At 54.4% G+C, this 21,702-nt stretch overlaps 1 protein-coding gene across 1 annotated transcript in view; it reads right to left on the reverse strand.

Annotated features, from left to right (window-relative positions):
• Positions 1–21,481, reverse strand: part of C20H1orf167 (chromosome 20 C1orf167 homolog) — a 25,926-nt gene extending 4,445 nt beyond the window's left edge. Inside the window, 14 exon segments of the mRNA XM_007980545.3 lie at positions 365–781; positions 2,593–2,737; positions 4,925–5,133; positions 6,150–6,304; positions 6,414–6,570; positions 8,601–8,775; positions 9,597–9,772; positions 13,595–13,772; positions 14,210–14,322; positions 16,759–16,913; positions 17,611–17,809; positions 18,634–18,677; positions 18,817–20,033; positions 21,412–21,481. Coding sequence (XP_007978736.3) covers positions 365–781; positions 2,593–2,737; positions 4,925–5,133; positions 6,150–6,304; positions 6,414–6,570; positions 8,601–8,775; positions 9,597–9,772; positions 13,595–13,772; positions 14,210–14,322; positions 16,759–16,913; positions 17,611–17,809; positions 18,634–18,677; positions 18,817–20,033; positions 21,412–21,481 — 3,410 coding nt within the window.
• Between the last annotated feature and the right edge of the window lie 221 nt (positions 21,482–21,702).

Raw genomic sequence — 21,702 nt, forward strand, 5'->3', positions numbered from 1 at the left:
GCAGACAGGGACAAACATCCTGTTTAGGGGCAGAGAGGGGACAGTCCTGCCAGTGCCACTTTGCTTCCCCTTCCCTGGCGTTTATGGCGCTTGCTGAGTGGCTGGCTGTGCTGGTGACTGCCAGGCAGGACCATCAGAGACTTCCCCAAGGAGGGGACACATAGCAAGAGGTGGTGCCAGGATGTGGTCCAGGACGGGATGACAGGGAGATGGCCAGGGCGGCCTCTCCCTGTCACCCCCAATCACCCTCTTGAGCCTTTGCCCTGCCACCCAGCCACAAATTACGCTCTACCCCTGCCAAAAACAGGCTCGAGGCCTGAGCTGGAAGCACAGAGTGGGGCTGCGCTTAGACCACGGCACTCACCAGGCTCGCAGCTTCCAGGAAGCATGGGCTTGGCTGACCTGGCCCCGACAGCTGGGCACCCACAGTGCCCAGTACCGAGTCCAGCACCGGGCTGCCTGGGCCCCAGCACTCTCTCCTTCCTGCTGCTGGGCCTCACGGTGCACGTCCGGGGCCACTGGCCATGCTGGGAAGGCCTGCGGGGCCTGGGCCTTCTTCGGCTGCCCATCTTCCTGGCCTTGCTGCCCGCAGCTTCTCCAGTGGGCAAGGGAGGCCTGGGCCTCACGCTGTTCCTGTGCCCCGGCTGCAGCTGCCTGGGCTTCCCGCCATGTGGCAAACATGGCCCCCAGTGCCCTTCTCCTCAGGTCATCCTGAAAGGCTTGACGCTGGGCCTGGAGCACCCCTGTGTCTCTTACAACCTCACACCAGGCCTGGAAGTAGCTGCAAAACAGACGCATGGGGCCAGGTGTGGTGGCTCATGCTTGTAATCCCAGCACTTTGGGAGGCCAAGGTGAGTGGATCACCTGAGTCAGTTTGAGATCGGCCTGACCAACATGGTGAAACCCCGTCTCTACTAAAAATACAAAAATTAGCCATGTATGGCGGTGGGCAACTGTAATCCCAGCTACTTGGGAAGCTGAGGCAGAAGAATTGCTTGAACCCGGGAGGCAGAGGTTGCAGTGAGCCGAGATCGCGCCACTGCACTCCAGCCTGGGTGACAAGAGTGAAACTCCATCTCAAAAAAACAAAACAAACCAAAAACAGATGCATGGGAGGGCTTGTCTCGTTCTCAGAGTGAAAAGTCACATTTATTCAATGTTACACCTGCAAAGCTCCCACAAAACACTAAACGACTAGGAACAGGTGAAAGCACTGGCTCTCCATCTTGGAATCTCAGCCTCAGAGGGCAGGGCCTGCCCTGCAAAGGCATGGGAACCAGTAGTATGGGTTCAAGTCCCACACCAGCCATGTCCTGCCTCCCATCACATGCCCAGGTGGTTGGTGAGGGAGAGGAACACCATCTCCCACTCACTGAGAAGCCAAGAAAAAATACATTTACAGCCGGGTGCAGTGGCTCTCGCCTGTAATCCTAGCACTTTGGGAGGCAGAGGAGGGGCAGATCACCTGAGGTTGGGAGTTCGAGACCAGCTTGATGAACATGGAGAAACCCCGTCTCTACTAAAAATACAAAATTAGCCGGGCGTGGTGCCACCTGCCTGTAATCCCAGCTACTCAGGAGGCTGAGGCAGGAGAATTGCTTGAACCTGGGAGGCAGAGGCTGCGGTGGGCCGAGATCGCGCCATTGCACTCCAGCCTGGGCAACAAGAGCAAGACTCCATCTCAAAAAACACAACCCATCTACACCCTCAGATGCAAAAGCACAGACGTCAGCCATTGTGTAGCCAACAGTTCACTGCCCCTATGGGGACACTGAACATTCGCATTTGTACTGAACTGTGGGAGGAGCCATTCTGCATCCCTCTGCTTGGTTTTACAATGTGCATTCATAAACTGTATACATGTTCCACCAGAACATCTTTACTTAAATGAAGATTGCACTGTCTTCTCTTAGCGACAGTGTACAGCAGACATCTCCTTGCTATGACTCCTCACAATGGGCATTATGGTAGATTTCCGAGGAGTGGATTTCTTTTTTTTTTTTTTTTGAGACGGAGTCTTGCTTAGTCACCCAGGCTGGAGTGCAGTGGCATAATCTCGGCTCACCGCAACCTCCACCTCCTGGATTCAAGTGATTCTCCTGCCTGAGTGTCCTGGGTAGCTGAGACTACAGGCACCTGCCACCACGCCTGGCTATTTTTCATATTTTTAGTAGAGACGGGGTTTCACCATGTTGGCCAGGCTGGTCTTGAACTCCTGACCTCAAGTGATCCACCTGCCTCGGCCTCCCAAAGTGCTGGGATTATAGGCGTGAGCCACTGTTCCCAGCTGATTTCTCCCATGTTAATCATATCCTCTAAAACCAAAGAACTGACCTGGCCAGGAGCTGGACTCCCAGGGCTTGTTGGGGCCACAGGTTAGGGTTGGGGTTTGCCACCACTCCCAAAATAGATAATAAGGTATCAGTGGTCATGGCCCTCTGCCTCCGGGCTAGGATCTCCCTGCATGCCCCTTTTTCCCCAGGCCATAGGCCTCCTATCTGGGCCACCCTCAGCTTCCCACCCCCTGGGTGCTCTTCTTGCTATTCCTTGGGTGGGGAGGACCAACACCCTCCCACCCCCAGGCGCACCCACCTCTGCAGTAGCAGTTGCTCTAGCCAGGTCACTGTGCGTCTCTGACGAGCTGCTGCCTGCTGCCAGCTCCGAAACACAGCCCTCTGCAGGCCCTGGAGGTGGCCCTGCACCCATGTCTGGCACTTTTCATGCAGGAACTGCTGTCCTGGGGCCAGAGAGATGCTGAAGAGCCACTGGGTGCTCACCCCAGCCTCTCCCCATGGGTCTCTGCTTAGCCAGCCCTTCACCCCCTACCAGGTGGGAACAGACGAGGCCGCCCTGACTGTCTGGGTTAAAAAGCCTCTATTACGGGTGTCCTGCTGGTGACCAGGCCAGCCCAGCTCATAGCGTTGTTGGGTTTGTTTTTGTTTGTTAATTGTGCCACAATGTTTTTGAATCTGGAGAATTCCGGTAAAAATCTAATTTTCTGTTTTGTTTTTTTTTTTTTTTTTGAGACGGAGTCTCACTCTGACACCCAGGCTGGAGTGCAGTGGCCCAATCTCAGCTCACTGCAACCTCTGCCTCCCGGGTTCACGCCATTCTCCTGCCTCAGCCTCCCGAGTTGCTGGGACTACAGGCGCCCGCCACCGCGACCGGCTAACTTTTTGTATTTTTAGTAGAGACTGGTTTCACCGTGTTAGCCAGGATGGTCTCCATCTCCTGACCTCGTGATCCGCCAGCCTCGGCCTCCCAAAGTGCTGAGATTACAGGCATGAGCCACTGCACCCGGCCCAAAAATCTAATTTTCAATTTTTCTGTAAAAACTGGAAGTTCTGGAAACACTGGCTCAGTGTTCCCGCTGGGGAATGACTGGGCTGCGTAAGCAGCTGTCCCCAGCGGACAGGACATGACTTTCCAGAACAACCACAGCCCTGCCTGCCAGCATTAACGCGATGTGTTGATGTAGTGGGCAGCCTCCAAGATAGCATCCTGTGTTCCTGTCCCGGGCAATGCCCTGCCTTGAATACAGGCTGGGTTTATTAATTTGCTTCTAACAGACAGAGTTTGGCAGAAGCAATGGGATGTCACTTCTGATATCAGGTTATAAAAAGATTGCTTGGGGCCAGGTGCGGTGGCTCACGCTTGTAATCCCAGCACTTTGGAAGGTGGAGGTGGGTTGATCACTTGAGGGCAGGAATTTGAGACCAGCCCGGTAACATGGTGAAACCCTGTCTCTACTGAAAATACACAAATTAGCCAGGCATGGTGGCAGGCACCTGTAATCCCACCTACTAGGGGAGCTGAGGCAGGAGAATTGCTTGAACCCAGGGGGCAGAGGTTGCAGTGAGTCCAGATCGCACCACTGCATGCATGGGCAACAGAGTGAGACCGTCTTGGGAAAAAAAAAAAAAGAAAGAAAGAAAGACTGGTTGGGCCATGCAACAGCTCCTTTTGCCCAGAGGCAGAGACCCAGACAGCAAGCCTGCCTTGGGACTATCCCTCCTCCCTTCACTGGCCACATTCCTTAGGGCTTCTAACACACTGCACCCTCAGCCAGCTCTGCAAATCCAGTCCTTCCCACTGCCCTATTTTGCTGAACCCTTCCCACACCTCAACTTCTCTCTCCATTGCTCTGCCTGCTGAGCCCTCCTTAACCTCCTCCTGGGACCCTCTCTGACTAACTCTACCGGCCTCTAAGGGCACCATGACTCTGCCCACTTCTCCCCTAGCTCAGGGCTCAGACCAGTGACTCCTAGAGGCCAGGTGAGGATAAGGATGAAGATTAAGGTGATGAGGTAGGGACTACATTATCCCCATTTTACAGATGTGTAAGCTGAGACTCAGAGAGGTTAAGTAGGTTGTTTAAGGTTCACACAACCAGGGTATGGAAGCGCAGGGATTCAAACTCAAGACTACAGAGTCCAAGCCCCCAGGTTCTGCTCAGCCACCCGACTCCTGGGTATGCCCTGTAGGGATCTCATCACCAGACTTTGCTAGGGGATGGGAGGGTATGGGGGATGGTGAGGCACTCTGCAGAGTCACTGTTCCTCTAGGAAATTTCATAGCTGAGGTCCATTCATTTACTCATACATAGCACAATGTGTAAGAGTTGGTCGACCTGTTTTCTTTGAACCCAGCTAAGTCAGTGTCACAGCTCAGCAGACCTCTCTGATCAACTGCATTTGTTATCTATGGCTGTGTAACAAATTACCCAAGTACTTATTAGTTTTAAACCACAGATGTTTGTTATCTCACAGTTTCTATGGGTCAGGAGTCCAGATGTAGCTTAGCCTCTGCCTCAAGGCCTCCCATGAGGTTACAGTCAAGTTGTTGGCCAGGGCTGCAGTCTGGGTCTCAGACAGACCCTGGCCCTGCCCTCACCTGCAGTGCCCCCAACCCAGTCTCCACTCACCCTGCCAAGAGGAGTGCCAGTGGCATAGGGCATCTCGTGCCAGTCGCCAGCCCCGCTCCTGGGCCCACCTCTCCACCAGCTGCAACTGCAGCAGCCGCCGACGCCACAGGCCCAGCACAGCCCTGCAGCTCCGATCCCAGGCCCAGTGGGAAGCCAGCTCTCTCCAGGCCCCTTGGGCTGTTGCCCAGCGGCTCCAGCTGAGGAAGATGCTGGGAAAGGGAGGGTCCACCCTGAGGAGGGCCACTGTCCCCCAAATCCCAGGCCAGCCCTGCCCCGCCCTCCTCTCTCTTCCTCTCTCCAGCAATGGGGGACTCTGGGTGACTCTTCTGTTTCCATTATGGGAGGGTGGGTTGCTGGGGACTGGAGGGGCCAAGCACCTCTCCGAGGGTCATAATGACTAGTGGGGGGGATAGGGTGGGACTCTAGACCCCCACTGCCAAGTCCTGTGCTCAACCACTAGCCATAAACATTGCTATGGACTGAGCACTCACAACGTGCCACACACGGCACTGGGGAATGTTTGTGCCCTGCCTCGCCGCTGCCCCACTGGAGCGAGTACTACTTTTTTTTTTTTTTTTTTTTTTTTGAGACGGAGTCTCGCTCTGTCGCTCAGGCTGGAGTGCGGTGGCACAATCTCGGCTCACTGCAAGCTCCGCCTCCCGGGTTCACGCCATTCTCCTGCCTCAGCCTCCCGAGTAGCTGGGACTACAGGCGCCCACCACCTCGCCCGGCTAGTTTTTTGTATTTTTTAGTAGAGACGGGGTTTCACCATGTTAGCCAGGATGGTCTCGATCTCCTGACCTTGTGATCCACCCATCTCAGCCTCCCGATAAGTCTGTTTCTACAGAGTGGAGCGAGTACTATTAACCCCATTTTACAGATAGGCAACTAGAGGCACAGAGAAGTTATGCAACTTGCCCAAGATCACACAGCCAGTGAGGGGCAAAGTTGGGATTAGAACCCAGGGAGACCAACTCTTATGCATTGTGCTATAAATGAATAAACCTCGGCTGTGAAATCTCCAAGAGGAACAGTGACTCTGTAGAGTGCCTCACCGCTCCCTGACACCCTCTCAGTAGGACAGGGCAGGAAGACAGGAGGAACTGAAGGCCCCTGAGGTGCAGACCCCAAGGGGCTGCTTCTGGGAAGGCCAAGGGTGGATGGGAGAAGGGGCTGGGAAACAGTAAGTCCATAGAGTGGTGGGCAGATGGGGAGGGGTCCCTACCGCCTCTGGAGGGTATGCTGGTACCACTTGGCTGTGCCCTGGAACTGCCGGGCCCGTGCCCGCCAGAGCAGAAGGCACTGCCCCTGCTGCCGCTGCCCAGCTGCCCACAGAAGGCTCCCCTGGAGAGTCTCCGGGAGGGCGGGGGCCCTGGGAACCTGGGGAAGGAGGTGTGGAGTCCTGGGTCCCCCGCCCTGTCCCCTTCCCACAATCTCCACCCACCTACCCCTACCTGCCCCAGCCCCTCCCCACCCACCTACCTCTCACCTTCTCCAGAGAGCCTTGGGATGTGCTGCTGCCCATTGGCTCCGGAGCTGAGGGGGTCTTGGTGTAGCTTGCTGTGGCATCTGGGCCCAATGCCCTCATGTGCCACCATCTCAGGCTGCGCTGCAGCATCCGCTGCTGCAGGCCCTGGAGGAAGGAGCTAGAGAAGGGGCAGGTGAGTGCCCAGCCCAGCCTCACCCCCAGGCTGGGCAGGGTGGCCAAGCAGGGGCTACCCCCCCGGCCGCTGTGAAAGAGGTGGGCTGGAAGGGTGCTCACCACAGGCCAGACCCTGGGCTAGCATTCCACACTGCCGCCCCCCACAGCAGCTGCATGCTGGGATCGCTGGGGGCTTCAAGAGATACCGATACCCACCAGGGTCCCATCCCTGGATTCTGCTAGATTCTGACTTAATGGTCAGGGTACAGCCTGGGCTTCCAGACTTTTCTAGAGTTCTCTGAGTGACCTCAGTGAGCAGGTGAGACTGGGCTGACTGGGCTAATGCTTTTTTTGTTTTTGTTTTTGTTTTTAGACAGCGTCTGACTCTGTGGCCCAGGCTGGAGTGCAGTGGCACAATCTTAGCTTACTGCAACCTCTGCCTCCTGGGCTCAAGCGATCCTCCTGCCTCAGCCTCCCGAGTAGCTGGGATTACAGGTGCGTGCCACCACGTCTGGCTAATCGAGCTAATGCTCCACCTGCATTACTGGCTGGCCTCATCATGCTCCCGGGGCGGGCTGGGAGCCCACGCAGCTGATCAGAGATGGAGCTGAGCCCCAGGCCCAGGGACCCCAGACGCCAGGGCCTACCCCCACAACCACACCAGTACTTCTGCCTCCACTCACTTATAAAAATAAGAAAGCTGAGCCTGGGGGAAAGTCATTTCCCCAAACTCCAGATAGCAGCAGACCTGGGATTCATCTAGGCCCTGGAGGGTGCCCCGGGAGAGCTGCCAGGAAATATCAACTGTGCCCTGAGGTCCAAAGGCCAGAGGACGGGCTGCAGAGGGAGGGCCTGGGGGCTGTGGGGCAGGCATGTGAGTAATGAGTAGTACCCTCACATTCTGAAAGGTCACGGTGAATTGAATTCTCCTGGACTTGCAGGGGTACACTGAAAGAGGCTGAGGGTCCAAGTGGACCATGTGGGTATGTGGCTTTCAAGGACAGAATTCTTTTTTTTTTTTTGAGACGGAGTCTCACTCTGTCACCTGGCTAGAGTGCAGTGGCATGATCTTGGCTCACTGCAATCTCTGCCTCCTGGGTTCAAGTCATTCTTCTGTCTCAGCCTCCCAAGTAGCTGGGATTACAGGTGCTTGCCACCACGCCTGGCTAGCTTTTGTATTTTTAGTAGAGACGGGGTTTCGCCATGTTGACCAGGCTGGTCTCGAACTCCTGACCTCAGGTGATCCACTGGCCTTGGCCTCTTAAAGTGCTGGGATTACAGGCGTGAGCCACTGCGCCCAGCCAAGGACAGAATTCTTAACCCTGCAACTGCTGGCCTCCATTCCTCCTGACATCCCCTCGGGGAAGCTGGCTGCTCCTGATCGCCACCCTCCCTTCACCCACAGCCTTTGTCTGGGCTCTGAACTCCAGCAGTGACCATCTTGTGTGGGGGCAGCAACAAGGTCTCACCACAGGACCTTCTTGTTCCTGACTCCCACTGGGATTTAGAGCAACCTGCTCCGGCCCTCTGAGCCTCACTTTCTCTAGTTGTGTAATGAGGCCGATGGGGGAGGAGATAAGAGCTTGATCCCTGGCTCCTGCCCTTGTTCCTTTACAGTATTTACTCCATGCCTGCAACATGCCAGGCACCTGCAGGGAGCTGGGAGCCAGCAACGACAGCCAGACAGACATGGTCCCTGCCACCACGGGACTTGCACTTGGCAGGGGGACGGCTATTCACTAGGGCTCCGGCCACCCCTGTAGAGCTCTATGTCTGTGTCTCTGGCAGCCCCCTGGCCCCCAGTGGACCTTTGCTCAGTCATTGTTCCAGTGTCCCTAGGCCACCTCCCAGGGCCTGACATCGGCTGGGCACCACAGTGTGCCAGGGCCTGTGCAGGGCCATGGGGAGGAGTGGGATGCAGTTACTGCCCTATGGGACACTCCTCCCGCATTCCTCCTGGTGCTGAGCACTGCTCATGTGCCCATACCACAGTCCCCAGACCCAACCCCAGGTCACAAGCTTGTGGACACCTACTTGGCCCACTGGCACTGGAAAAGCCGCGTCTTCCACAGCAGCAGCGCCCGGCAGAGAGCCAGTGTCCGGCAAGCATCCTGCAGAGAGCCCCGGCCTTGCTCCTGCAGCCCTTGGGTCTGGCCCACTGTACCCAGGCCACAGGCTGCAGGGCCTGCAGTGTGGAGAGCCTCACGTCCTGAAAAACCATCAAGAGGCCAGTCAGCTGCCCCCCCACTGACCTCACTGCCCACAGCCATTGATAGCTGCTGCCTCGGGCCCCTCTTGGGAGCTCTCGTCTCTTGTCCCCTCCCACTGCGTCCAAGCCCTCCCCTCCAGGTTGCCTCAAAGATCCCATCTTCCCCAGTTAAGTGCTGTTTTTTTTTTTTTTTTTTGCTCTTGTTGCCCACGCAATGGCGTGATCTCAGCTCACTGCAACCTCCACGTTCTGGGTTCAAGCGATCCTTGTGCCTCAGCCTCCCGAGTAGCTGGAATTACAGGTGTGCTACCACACCTGGCTAAGTTTTGTATTTTTAGTAGACACAGGGTTGCACCAGGGTGGCCAGGCTGGTCTCGAACTCGTGACCTTGAGTGATCCACTCTCCTCGGCTTCCCAAAGTGCTGGGATTATAGACGCGAGCCACTACACTGGGCCCCCAGTTAAGTGTTGGGGTAGAGATTAGGGCTGTGTGTCCCCCATCACACCAGGAGCTTCCCAAGAGCGGGTCCCACATCCCTTCCGGGCGGGATCTGGGATAACCAGCACCGAGGGAGCCTGCAGTGGGAGGAGCAGAACCAAGTGTCTCACCCACAGCAGCTCGCGATGGGACATAGGGATGTGGCTCAGCCGGGCCTGCCAACTTTCGGACCCCTCCTGCCCCCTCCCAGGACTACGGGCTGCCCTCCTAGAAAGCCCCAGTTCTACCACCTCCCACAAGAATTCACATATTCAACTAGGGCCCACTGAAGAAGGGGATTAAGTGACATGGTTTGCTGGGGCAGAAGCCAACACTAGCTCACCTGCTTTCTGCCGGCAGAGGGACAGCTGGGTCACCTTTGCCCCATCTGAGTCCCGGAGCTGTTTCATCCGCACCCACTGTTCCAGGCATTTCCTCAGGGTCCCCGTCTGGCGGTCAGCCAGGTGGTCTCGGTACCGGGACCCTCTTTGCACGAACTGCTGCCAGGCCCCAAAGCACCTGGGAGAACAGAGGGAAAACACCCATGTCAATTGCAAGGTCTGATGACTGCGGTTCCAGCTGCCTGCCGTTGCCAGACACACTACCTAGGCCTTGGGCAAGCCGCTTCATCGCTCTGAGCCTCCATATTTTGTTGTTGTTGTTGTTCGTAGACAGAGTTCCGCTCTTTTGCCCAGGCTGAAGTGCAATGGTGTGATCTCTGGTCACTGCAACCTCTGTCTCCTGGGTTCAAGCGATTCTCCTGCATCAGCCTCCAGAGTAGCTGGGATTACAAAGCATGCACCACCATGCCCGGGTAATTTTTTTTTTTTTTTTTGTATTTTGTATTTTTAGTAGAGATGGGATTTCTCTGTGTTGGCCAGGCTGGTCTCGAACTCCTGACCTCAAGTGATCCAGGCGCCTTGGCCTCCCAAAGTGCTAAGATTACAGGCTTGAGCCACTGTGCCTGGTCAAGCCTCTGTTTTCTCATCTGTAAAACGGGCTGCTTTGAAGATGCATCGCACGTCACCTGCTCAGGCCATGACACTGTCACCTCTGGCAGCGCGGTAGCCTCAGCAGCCTCTGACCTGGCCTCTCTGCATCCACTGTCAGCCTCCTCCAGTCATTTCCTATTCCGTAACCCAGTGGTGTTTTTCCAATCTCAAATCAAATCATCATAGTCGCCTGCTAATCCTCCAGTGGTAGCCTCCTTGCTCTACCATCAAATTTCAACCCCTCCCCATGGCCAACAAGGCCCCCACAGATTTTTCCAATCTCATCTTCAACTACCCTCAGCCCCCTCTACCCTGTACTAACAAGGCTCCAATTCGGCTCTGCTACACCTCGGGATCTTACCCTCCTGGCCAGAGGCCTCTGAACACTCTACCCTTCTCTGATCTCCCTCCACCAGGCAACTCTTCATCCTTCACATCGACACCGAACCTTGGTCTAGGTCAGCTTCCTGTGCTAAACGTTCTCACGGAAAACTACACTGGGGGATGTAGTCAGCAAAATGCAAAGAGTGAGAAACTAGCGGGCAAGCAAATTGGTTTCTTCAACAAATAACATGCAATGAAAGAAAAAAATGAAGGGGAGCCTATAGTTTATAAAGATTTTAACAGGCCGGGCGTGGTGGCTCACACCTGTAATCCCAGCACTCAGGGAAGCCGAGGTGGGAGGATTGCTTGAGCTCAGGCTGGAGTGCAGTGGTGCGATCATGGCTCACCAGTGGGACTCTGTCTCTACCAAAAATTTTAAAAATTCTCCAGTCATGGTAGCTCACACCTGTAATCTCAGCACTTTGGGAGGCCAAGGTGGGTGAATCGCTTGAGTCCAGGAGTTCGAGGCCAGCCTGGGCAACATGGCAAAAAATTAAATCTCTACAAAAAATTGAAAAATTAGCCAGGTGTGGTGGTACGCACCTATAGTCCCAGCTACTTGGAAGCAGAGATGAGAAGATCCCTTGAGCCTAGGAATTTGAGGCTATAGTGAGCCATGATTGTACCACGGTACTCCAGCCTGGATGACAGAGTAAGACCCTGTCTCTAAAATTTTTTTTTTTTTGAGATGGAGTCTCGCTCTGTCGCCCAGGCTAGAGTGCAGTGGCTGGATCTCAGCTCACAGCAATCTTCGCCTCCTGGGTTTACGCCATTCTCCTGCCTCAGCCTCCCGAGTAGCTGGGACTACAGGTGCCCGCCACCACGCCCAGCTAGTTTTTTGTATTTTTTTTTTAGTAGAGACGGGGTTTCATTGTGTTAGCCAGGATGGTCTTGATCTCCTGACCTCGTGATCCACCCATCTCAGCCTCCCAAAGTGCTGGGATTACAGGCTTGAGCCATTGCACCCGGCTAAAATTTTTTTTTTAATTAAAAATTAAAAGACTTGAATGACTTATCAACCAACTGCCATATGTGGACCTTATTGCAAACTCTAACACAATATATACTTGCAAAACAATTGGAAATGTGAATACTGGCCAGATATTCGTGAGTATTAAGGAACAGTTGTTTCATTATTTTTCAGGTGTGAGAGTGGTATTGTGGTTATGTATTTATTTATTTATTTATTTCTGAGATAGAGTCTCACTCTGTCGCCTAGGCTGGAGTACAGTGGTATGATCTCAGCTCACTGCAACCTCTGCCTCCTGGGTTCAAGCAATTCTTGTGCCTCAGCTTCCCGAGTAGCTGGGATTACAAGTGTTCACCATTACGCTCGACAAATTTTTGTATTTTTAGTAGAGACGAGGGTTTCACCATGTTGGTCAGGCTGGTTTCGAACTCCTGACCTCAAGTGATCCACCTGCCTCGGCCTCCCGAAGTGCTGGGATTACAGGCATGAGCCACTGCGCCCGGCCAGTGGTTATGTTTCTAAAGAGTCCTTATCTTTTAGAGAGGCATGCAAAAGTATTTATGGATGAAATGGTATAATGCATGGGATTTGCCTCAAAATAATTTGGAGCGGGGGATGTATTTGGAGTACACATGAAACAAGCTTCAAGAGAGGCTGATTTTGTTGAAGCTGGGTAATTGGTGCGCTGGGGTTTATTATCCTATCTGCTCTACTTTTAAGTAAGATAAAAATGCCCCACAGGGCCGGGCGCACTGGCTCAAGCCTGTAATCCCAGCACTTTGGGAGGCTGAGACAGACGGATCACCAGGTCAGGAGATCGAGACCATCCTGGCTAACACAGTGAAACCCCGTCTCTACTAAAAAATACAAAAAACCAGCTGGGCGAGGTGGTGGGCACCTGTAGTCCCAGCTACTCGGGAGGTTGAGGCAGGAGAATGGCGTAAACCCAGGAGGCGGAGCTTGCAGTGAGCTGAGATCCACCACTGCACTCCAGCCTGGGTGACAGAGCGAGACTCCGTCTCAAAAAAAAAAAAAAAAAAAAAAAAAATGCCCCACAGGCCGGGCGTGGTGGCTTATGCCTGTAATCCCAGCACTTTGGGAGGCTGAGGTGGGTGGATCACCTGAGGTCAGTAGTTCGAAACCAGCCTAATATGGTGAAACCCCGACTCTGCTAAAAATACCAAAAAAAAATTAGCTGGGCATGGTGGCATGTGCCTGTAATCCCAGCTACTTATGAGGTGAGGCAGGAGAATCGCTTGAACCCGGGAGGTGGAGGTTGCAGTGAGCCGAGATCGTGCCACTGCACTCCAGCCTGGGTGACAGAGCGAGGCTCTGTCTCAAATAATAATAATAATAATAATGCCCCATAATAAAAAGTTAACCACCAGGAAGCAAAAAAAGAAACTCATAGAAGCAAAAAAAGAAACTCACAACACTTAAGCCAGGTGGTACTCACATACACCCTTGGGACTGCCAGTTTCCTGTCTGTTCCCCCACCAGCCATGGGTTCCACTGTGATGAGGGGGAAAGGTGGCAAGCTGGGACTAAGCTTTGCTTATAACCAAATCCCAGCCAGTGGGGCCGGCTAGCATGTTCTAGGCATGCTCAGTCGATGGCTGCTTTCACTTCCCATTTGCATCCTTGCCTCTCAATACTAGGAGTTAAGAGCTGACTTAAAGGGAAGTGGGGGCCAGGCACGCTGGCTCACGCCTGTAATCCCAGCACTTTGGGAGGCAAGGTGGGCAGATCACTTGGGATCAGGAGTTCGAGACCAGCCTGGGCAACATGGTGGAACCCTGTCTCTACTAAAAATACAAAAAATTAGCTGGGCATGGTGGCGGGTGCCTATGGTCCCAGCTACTTGGGAAGCTGAGGTGGGAGGATCGCTTGAGCCAGGGAGGTGGAGGGTGCAGTGAGCAAGATGGTGCCACTGTACTCCAGCCTAGGTGACAGAGTGAGACCCCGTCTCAAAAAAAAAAAGGAAGGGTGTCCTACCTGTACAGCCAAGCTCTCTGGTGCTGGGGGCTCAGTGGGGCCACCCAGGCTGCACCTGCAGCAGTAAAGTGCCAGGCATGGGGGAAGCTCCCTGTCGTCTGTGTGGCCCTGGTGGCCTTCCGCAGAGTCTCCCTCTCCTGTCTGGCCCGTTCCTTCTGTTGGCACCACAGGAAGAAGACTAAGGAGACAGGGAGGAGGGAGAGAAAAGAGAGAGTAAGCAGATGGGAGGATCCGAGCCAGGAGGGGCCCCTGACACGTGGGGTGCCTGTCTCCCCCATCTCTGAGTAAGTTAAATCTAGCTCCAATACTCCAGCCTCCGGTGTGGGCCTGCATCAGCGTATCAGCCCAGAAATGCAGGCTGTGCTCCTCTCATGCTGTGTGTCCTCAAACTAGTTACTTAACTTCTCTGTGCCTCAGTTTCCCATCCGTAAAATGGGCACAATTCCTCTTGGGGGTCACTGTGAGGCTCAAATGAGATTGTCTCTGGGAATGTGCCAAAGCAGATGCACAATAAACGTTCACTCACCCAGGGTCCCCCGCCCCTGCCCAGTGCGGAGCTCAGGCCCTGCACGTCCAGTCTCCACCTCCCTGCTTTCCCAGCACCCCACATCTCACCCGCCAGTTGCAGGGCCTCCAGTATCTGGACTCTCTCATCTCTGCTGTCTGTTCTCTGCCCAGGATGTGACAGAAGCCACTGAGCTCTCTCCTCCTCCCTCAGACTTCCTGGACTAAAAGTGAAGTTGCCCAGAGAGAAGCCAATGACCTGGGAGGGAGGGCACACGGTCCCAACCTGTCCACCCCACCCCAGGCAGATGCGGTCTGCCCTTGGGAGCAGGGGGCGCTGAGTCCCCCTATCCTCTTCTGGACAGTTCATTTTATGTCAGATTTAAAAGCTATTGCTGGGGGGAGGTTCTGCTCTTGATTTATTCTCTTTAATACTATTTGGATTTTTTTAAAACAACAAACATGTATTAAAATAAATATCATTTAAATAATTATTTAAATACATTTGTTCAATTTAAAAACAAGAACATGGCCAGGTGTGGTGGCTCACACCTGTAATCCCAGGACTTTAGGAGGCTAAGGCGGGCAGATCACTTGAAGCCAGGAGTTTGAGACCAGCCTGGCTAACATAGCGAAACCCATCTCTACTACAAAAAAAAAAAAAGATTTTATATTTTATATATATATATATATAAACACACACACACACACAAATTAGCCAGTGCGGTGGCACACACTCGTAGTCCCAGCTACTCGGGAGGCTGAGGCATGAGAATTGCTTGAGCCTGGGTGGCACAGGTGGTAGTGAGCAGAGATCGCACGACTGTACTACAGCCTGGGTGACAGAGCAATGCTCTGTTTAAAAAAAAAAAAAAAATGGCCGGGCACGGTGGCTCAAGCCTGTAATCCCAGCACTTTGGGAGGCCGAGATGGGCGGATCACGAGGTCAGGAGATCGAGACCATCCTGGCTAATGTGGTGAAACCCCGTCTCTACTAAAAAATACAAAAAACTAGCGGGGTGAGGTGGCGGGTGCCTGTAGTCCCAGCTACTTCGGAGGCTGAGGCAGGAGAATGGCGTAAACCCGGGAGGCGGAGCTTGCAGTGAGCTGACATCCGGCCACTGCACTGCAGCCCGGGCGACAGAGCAAGACTCCGTCTCAAAAAAAAAAAAAAAAAAAAAAAAAAAAAATACCCAACTGTAGTAGAAAATTGGGGAAATAAAGAAAAATATAACCAGAGGCCAGGCGCAGTGGCTCACACCTGTAATCCCAGCACTTTGGGAGGCTGAGGCAGGCAGATCACTTGAGGCCAGGAGTTTGAGACCAGTCTGACCAACATGGCGAAACCCTATCTCTACTAAAAAAATACAAAAAAAAAAAAAAGAAAAAAAATCAGCCGGGCATGGTGGTGTGTGCCTGTAATCCCAGCTACGTAGGAGGCTGAGGCGGAAGAATTGCTTGAACCCAGATGGAGGTTGCAGTAAGCAAGACTGTTCCACTGCACTCCAGCCTGGGCAAAAAAAGAAAAGAAAAGAAAAGAAAAAAATAACTGACTTTAATCCCACTGCTCCAGAGATAAGCATAGTCTCTATTTTAGCATTTTTCAATGAAATATTTATTTTTCACTCCTTAATTGTGGTAAAATACATGTCAGAAAGTTTACCATTGTAACCTTTTTTTTTTTTATTTTGAGACAGAGTCTCGCTGTGTCGCCAGGCTGGAGTGTGGTGGTGAGATCTTGGCTCACTGCAAGCTCCGCCTCCTTAAGTGTACGGTTCAGCAGTGTTAGGCTTCACATTGCACATTTTCGGTTTGTGTTTTTTTTTTTCCTTCTGGTCCTTTTTCTATGCACTGTGTGGTTTCTATGCAACTATGTGGTTGGGAAAGATATTTTTGATACATTTTTATGCTCCTTTAAGAAAAATTTAACATTGCCACACCATTTTCCCTTGTTTTTAAAAATGCTATGCAAATATTCATAAAAATACTCCCAGGGAGGGGGCTATGAGAGGATGAAGCTTTCAAGTTAATTAATACACTTCCGACTATTTGGAATATTTTTCAAATTGAGCCTGCATTACTGCTATGATTGGAAACAAAACCAATAAAAAATCTTCCTAAACATCATATTGGATGGTTGCTAATCGTTCATTACATGGTCAAACCATCATTTCCTCACTCACTGTTGAGCACTCAGGCTGCTTTTCAGCTTATTTTTTTGAGACAGGATCTTGCCCTGTTGCCCAGGCTGGAGTGCAGTGGCATGATCATAGCTCACTGCAGTCTTGATTTCCTGGCCTCAAGTGATCCTCCTGCCTCAGCCTCTAGAGTGGCTGGGACTACAAGCACGCCCCCACGCCTGGCTAAATGTTTCCATTTTTTTGCTAGAGACGGGGTCTCGCTATGTTGCCCAGGCTGCTGTCTAACTCCTGGCCGAGGCCTCCCAGAGTGTTGGGATTACAGGCGTGAGCCACCATGCCTGGCTGTTTTGAAGTTTTTACAATTATAAATGATGCCGTGATGGACATCTTTTTTGCATCAATCTTTGCCCACATCTGCTTATTTCATTCCCATTCTTTTGTGGGGATGAGGAAGTAGTGGGGGCAAGGCAGGAAGTGGGGGAAGGCAGGCCACCAGCTTCCCAGGCCACGCTGACCAACCTGATGTGTTCCAGCCTGCTTCTCTGGGAGAGGTCCGCCACTGTGCTTCTTCCCAAGGAGGGGCCTTGGCCCTGGGCTCTCCTGGAGGGCGGGGACCCTGGCCCAGCCTGCATGGGGGGCTGTACTTGTTTCTGCTGTAAAGCCAGGTTTCTCCACTGGCTCAAGAGAGAAGGGGAAAGGAGATGTTGGCCTTGAATCTGCCTCCCAAGGAAACACCAGGCAGGGGAGGGGACAGGAGTAACATACGCCTATGAGATTCCACAGCCTGTGGTCTTAACCATTACTCTGCCTATTCGTTCCTTCTTTGGGCATGAAGGAATGAATGAATGAACAAATACAGAGAGATGCATCCCAAGAGGCAACACTTTCCTTAGAAGACGAAAGCTGGGACTGGACCCTCTCAGAGCACCCCTTTCCCAAGGAGGGAAGGACACAGATGCTCCCTCCCAGCCCTGGCTGGCAAACCACTAATAAAAAATAGCAACCACTTATCTACTAGCTTGCTGTATGCTAGGCAGTGTCCTGAGTCTCTTATTAATTTACTCTCACAATGACCCTGAGAGAGGTATGTACTATTATTATCATCATCCCATTTTAGAGAGAAAGAGACTGGGGCACAGAGAGGTTAGGTAACTTGCCCAAGGTCACACAGCTAGAAAGTGGTAGAGGGGGCAGGATTTGAACTCAGGCAGAGCTGATTCAGGTGTGTGGACTCACAACTACACGATCTACTGCTGATCATTCATGAGGTGCAACCTATGCCCAGTGGGTGCCCTCTCCATAGACTGAGTCTCCTCCCCAGATACACTAGTGCTTCACACAGCCCCCTGGCCCAACCTGGGGACTCCTGACCTCTCGGAAGCTCCAGGCCAGCAGAATCTTTGTGTACCGCCCGCATGCTGCCTCCAGCTGAGCCTCCCGGAGCCACAGGGCCTGAAGGCCCTTTCGCAACAGCTGCCGGCGGCCCAGTGCCACTGCCGCCACCACTGGATCCGGCTGCCTCTTCACCAAGTGCCTCCAGGATCCAAAACATCTGGACAACAGCTGCCAGCTGGGGGCAGACCAGGGCTGATCAGGGGTGGACTGCCCTCCTATCCCCAGGGAGAGCCCAGTGGCTGGATACCCTCCGAGATGCCTTTCCTGCAATCAGTTGGGTGGTGACCCACACCACAACAGAAGTAACACACTGTAGACTCGAAGAACTTCCCTCTTACTGATGGCTGGACTTGGAAACCCCACACAAGCAAGGCCCTGAGGGTCGGAGAATGCCATCTTTATTTCTCTTACATAATATATATATTATTTTGAGACAGAGTCTTGCTCTGTCACTCAGGCTGGAGTGCAGTGGCATGATAATGGCTCACTGCAGCCTCGACCTCCTGGGCTCAAGCGATCCTCCCACCTCAGCCTCCTGCGTAGCTGAGACTACAGACGTGCACCACCACACCCGGCTGATTTTTGTAAATTTTTTTCTTTTTTTTTTGTAGAGACAGGGTTTTGCCATGTTGCTCAGGCTGGTCTTGAACTCCTGAGCTCAAGCAATCTGCCTGCCTCAGTCTCCCAAAGTGTTGAAATTACAGGCATGAGCCACTGCATCCAGCCAGAGATTGCCCTCTTTGCCAAAAACCCAGGGTGGCCTCAGAAGTTCAGGACACTCAGTGCCCCAAACCCACAAGCATCCCTTCATTCTCGTCCCTGGGGCCCTGGAGGCTCCCTTCATTCCCCAGCAGGGACAGGAAATAAGTTCCTCTTCCTTGAAACCCTGCCTCATCTCCATCAGGCCCTCATCTCCGTTCGCACAGGCAAATGGAAGCAGAGTACTGAGCATGTGTCCCCCCGGCTCCAACCCCTGTCCCCACCCCGCCATGGCCTCACCAGGTTGCCTCAGACTCTGGGGCTACAATGTTTTGTGCCTTGTTCTGGGAAAGCAAGAGTACATAACACAGTTCTCAGGCCAAGCAGCAGGCAGGCAGGACAAGGCACCCCCTGCCGAGCCTCCCTGCCCCGGAGCAACGCCCCCCGCCCCCCACCCCACCTCCAGCCTCCCCCAGCCTCTACCTTCGAGGCATTGCTCGCTGGGATTGTGTCTGGCAGATGGAACGCTGTCCTCTCCTCCTCCCTGTGGACCCGCTCCCTCGGGGCCCCCTCCTCTCCTTTCTGCTTGGGTGGGACTCCCCAGGCTGTGTTGGAGAAGGCTGAGGAACAGGGGCCGGCCCCCCTGCTTCCCACCCCTTGAGGGAGACTGGGGTCACCCATCTGTGCCCTGCCATCTGGAGACGCAGGGGAGCAGCTGTCCCCTGACCCCAGGGGGTGAGCAGGAGGGAGCCCCTGCTCGGGATTAAGGGAATCCCCAGTCAGTGTCCCCAGAGTGGTCTCAGGTGACATTAGCTTGCTTTGTGCCCAAGAGTCTGAGAGACTAGCCGGGGTCTTCAAGAAAGCTGCAGTTTCCCTTTGGCCTCGAAGGCATCTCCGCCTCTCGTCCCAGGAAGCAAGGAGAGGCTGGTGGGCGGAGAGTGGCTGGCCACTGCTGGTCCAGAGGTCCTGCTGCACAGCACCGGGGGGTTCCTGGGGTGCCTGGCACCTGAGTCTGGCTGCCTCCTGCGCCAGGCAACGTACAGAGGCCAGCAGCTGCTGGATGGCAGCATGGGATGGGGCCCGAGTCTGGTTCTGACTGGGGATAGCCAGGTCCTCCAGGGTGAGAGGCTCCCCCACCAGCCTGGACCTCCAGCTCCCCAGGCCACCCCAGAATCTGAGGCCTGGCCGTGTGTGCCCATCAAGAGGGGCAAAGGCTTCAGTGGGCCTGAAGTCCCCACTAGGGGTGCCCGGGGCCGGCAGCCTGGACTGCCTCAGACAGGGAGATGGGCGAGCCAGTGGCTCCTGGGATAGGAGACGACCCCAGGGCAGCTTGTGGGGCCCAAAGCTCCCCCTAGGCTCTGGGCAGAGGTGGGGCCTGCTGGTCTCACTGCTGCTCAGGTTGCTCTGCTGAATGGCAAACGCTCGAGCCTTCCCTTGGCACCTCCGGGCTGGAGGCTGCAGGTTGCTCTGTTGCCAGACGCTTGAATTTACCAGTCGGCCGGTCGTGTCCTTCAGGGCTAGGCCCAGGCGGGGACCAGGGCTGGCCAGGTTGGTCTGGACTCGGCAGGGCTCCTGGCCTAGCACCGCCCCTGGGGAGGGTGTGGCAGCACGCCCTCCCCTCTCCACCTGGCACCCGGGCACCCACTGGTCATGTCTACCGCTCAGGCTGATGCCCAGGCTCCTCCGGAATCTTCGTTGCTCTAAAGAGAGGAGAGACAGTCATGCCTTGGGGGAGGACTTGGGTGGCCGGCACTCAGGTGGGACAGGTGGAGCTGTCCAGGCCTCAGAGCCAGGGAGGGGACGGGGCCCCAGCAGCGGGAGGGAGCTAAGACTTCCGGGGTCTGCTGCCAGCTCTGTCTCCCTGGGTGAAGCGATGGGCAGTCCCTGGGGCTCTTGGAGTAGGGGGTTCTTGGAGCTGGACAGAGGGAAGCAGAGAGATATTTAGGAGGTAGTTGAGGGGGTCCCAGGGGAGAGATGATGGTGGATGGGATTGGGGGTAGCAGGTGGGTAAAGAGAAGATTCAGACAAGCTTCAGAGGTGCAGCCAGCAGGCTTGGGGGAGTCAGGTAAAGGGGAAAAAAGAAAGAATCAAGGGGGACTCCTTGATTTCTGGCTTGAGCAAAGAGGTGGTGGAGGCAGTGGTCTGGGGTGAAAGCAAGACCCCACAGAGCAGTGGCTAAAGGTGAGCTGCTCTGGGAACACGGAGAGGGGCCTTGGAGGCCCTCCCCAGCCCCTAAGCCCACTCCACAGGCACAGAGTCCTCATGGGGATGGATGAGGTCCTGGGAGGCTCTGGGCGCAGGGCCTGGCAGGTAGAGTGGGCCATAAAAGTTGCTGCCTTTGTGGATGGGAACTAAAGCTCAGAGAGGTCAAGTAACTTGCCTCATGGTCACACAGCTGGAACACGAAGAAACTGGGATGTGAATTCAAGAATCCACATTTGTTCTTGGGCTGCTCCCCTTCTTGGCTGGCCTAGCTGTGTGGCTTCCTTTTTTTTTGAGAGGGAGTCTTGCTCTGTCGCCCAGTACAACCTCTGCCTCCCGGGTTCAAGTGATTCTCCCACCTCAGCCTCCCAAGTAGCTGGGATTACAGGCACCCACCATCATGCCCGGCTAACTTTTGTATTTTTGTAGAGACGGGGTTTCACCATGTTGGCCAGGCTGGTCTTGAACCCTTGACCTCAGGTGATCCACCCGCCTCGGCCTCCCAAAGTTCTGGGATTACAGGCATGAGCCACCACTCCCGGCCCTCTGTGACTTTCTTAAAGCCTCAGCAGCCTGAGCAGGGATGTCCCCAGCCCACCGCCCCTGGTACTGGCTGACCTGTGGGGGCCCCATCTTAGCCAGGGGCACCAACCAGGCCTACTCCTGGTCCCCTCTCTTCCTGACCTCACTTTCCCAAGACCCCTGCTCCTTAGGCCCCAGGTTGGGAAAACTGTTCTATGTGCAGCCGACCATGGTGGCTGATCTATGGAATTAGCCAGGCCCTATAGGCTGGCCTGCCTGGGAGGGGTCTCTGGACCGATACCTAGACAGGCCCTGCTCCTGTAACCTCCCATCCAGGCCCTCTAAGCCTCTTGCCTGGCTTCAGGAGCACTGCAGGCTTTGGGGACACATTCTCCTTGTGGCTGGCATCAGACCTTAGCTCCATGGGCTCAGGGACAGGGGTGTCCTTGGTCCACCCCACAGTGAGTGGCCTGGTCTGTTTAATAAGATGGGTCCTGCGGGGAGAGGACAGGTTGCCCTGGCTCTCATTCAACCCCATCCCATTCTGATCCCTACCCCCTCCCTTTAGCAGTACTCCTGGCTGCTGTTGGCCTGGTCCCAGCTGCCTGGGGCTTGCCCCTCACTGTTCTGGTCTCTCAGGGGCTC

This window comes from Chlorocebus sabaeus, chromosome 20 (assembly GCF_047675955.1).
Source record: "Chlorocebus sabaeus isolate Y175 chromosome 20, mChlSab1.0.hap1, whole genome shotgun sequence".
NCBI classification, from domain to species: Eukaryota; Metazoa; Chordata; class Mammalia; order Primates; family Cercopithecidae; genus Chlorocebus; species Chlorocebus sabaeus.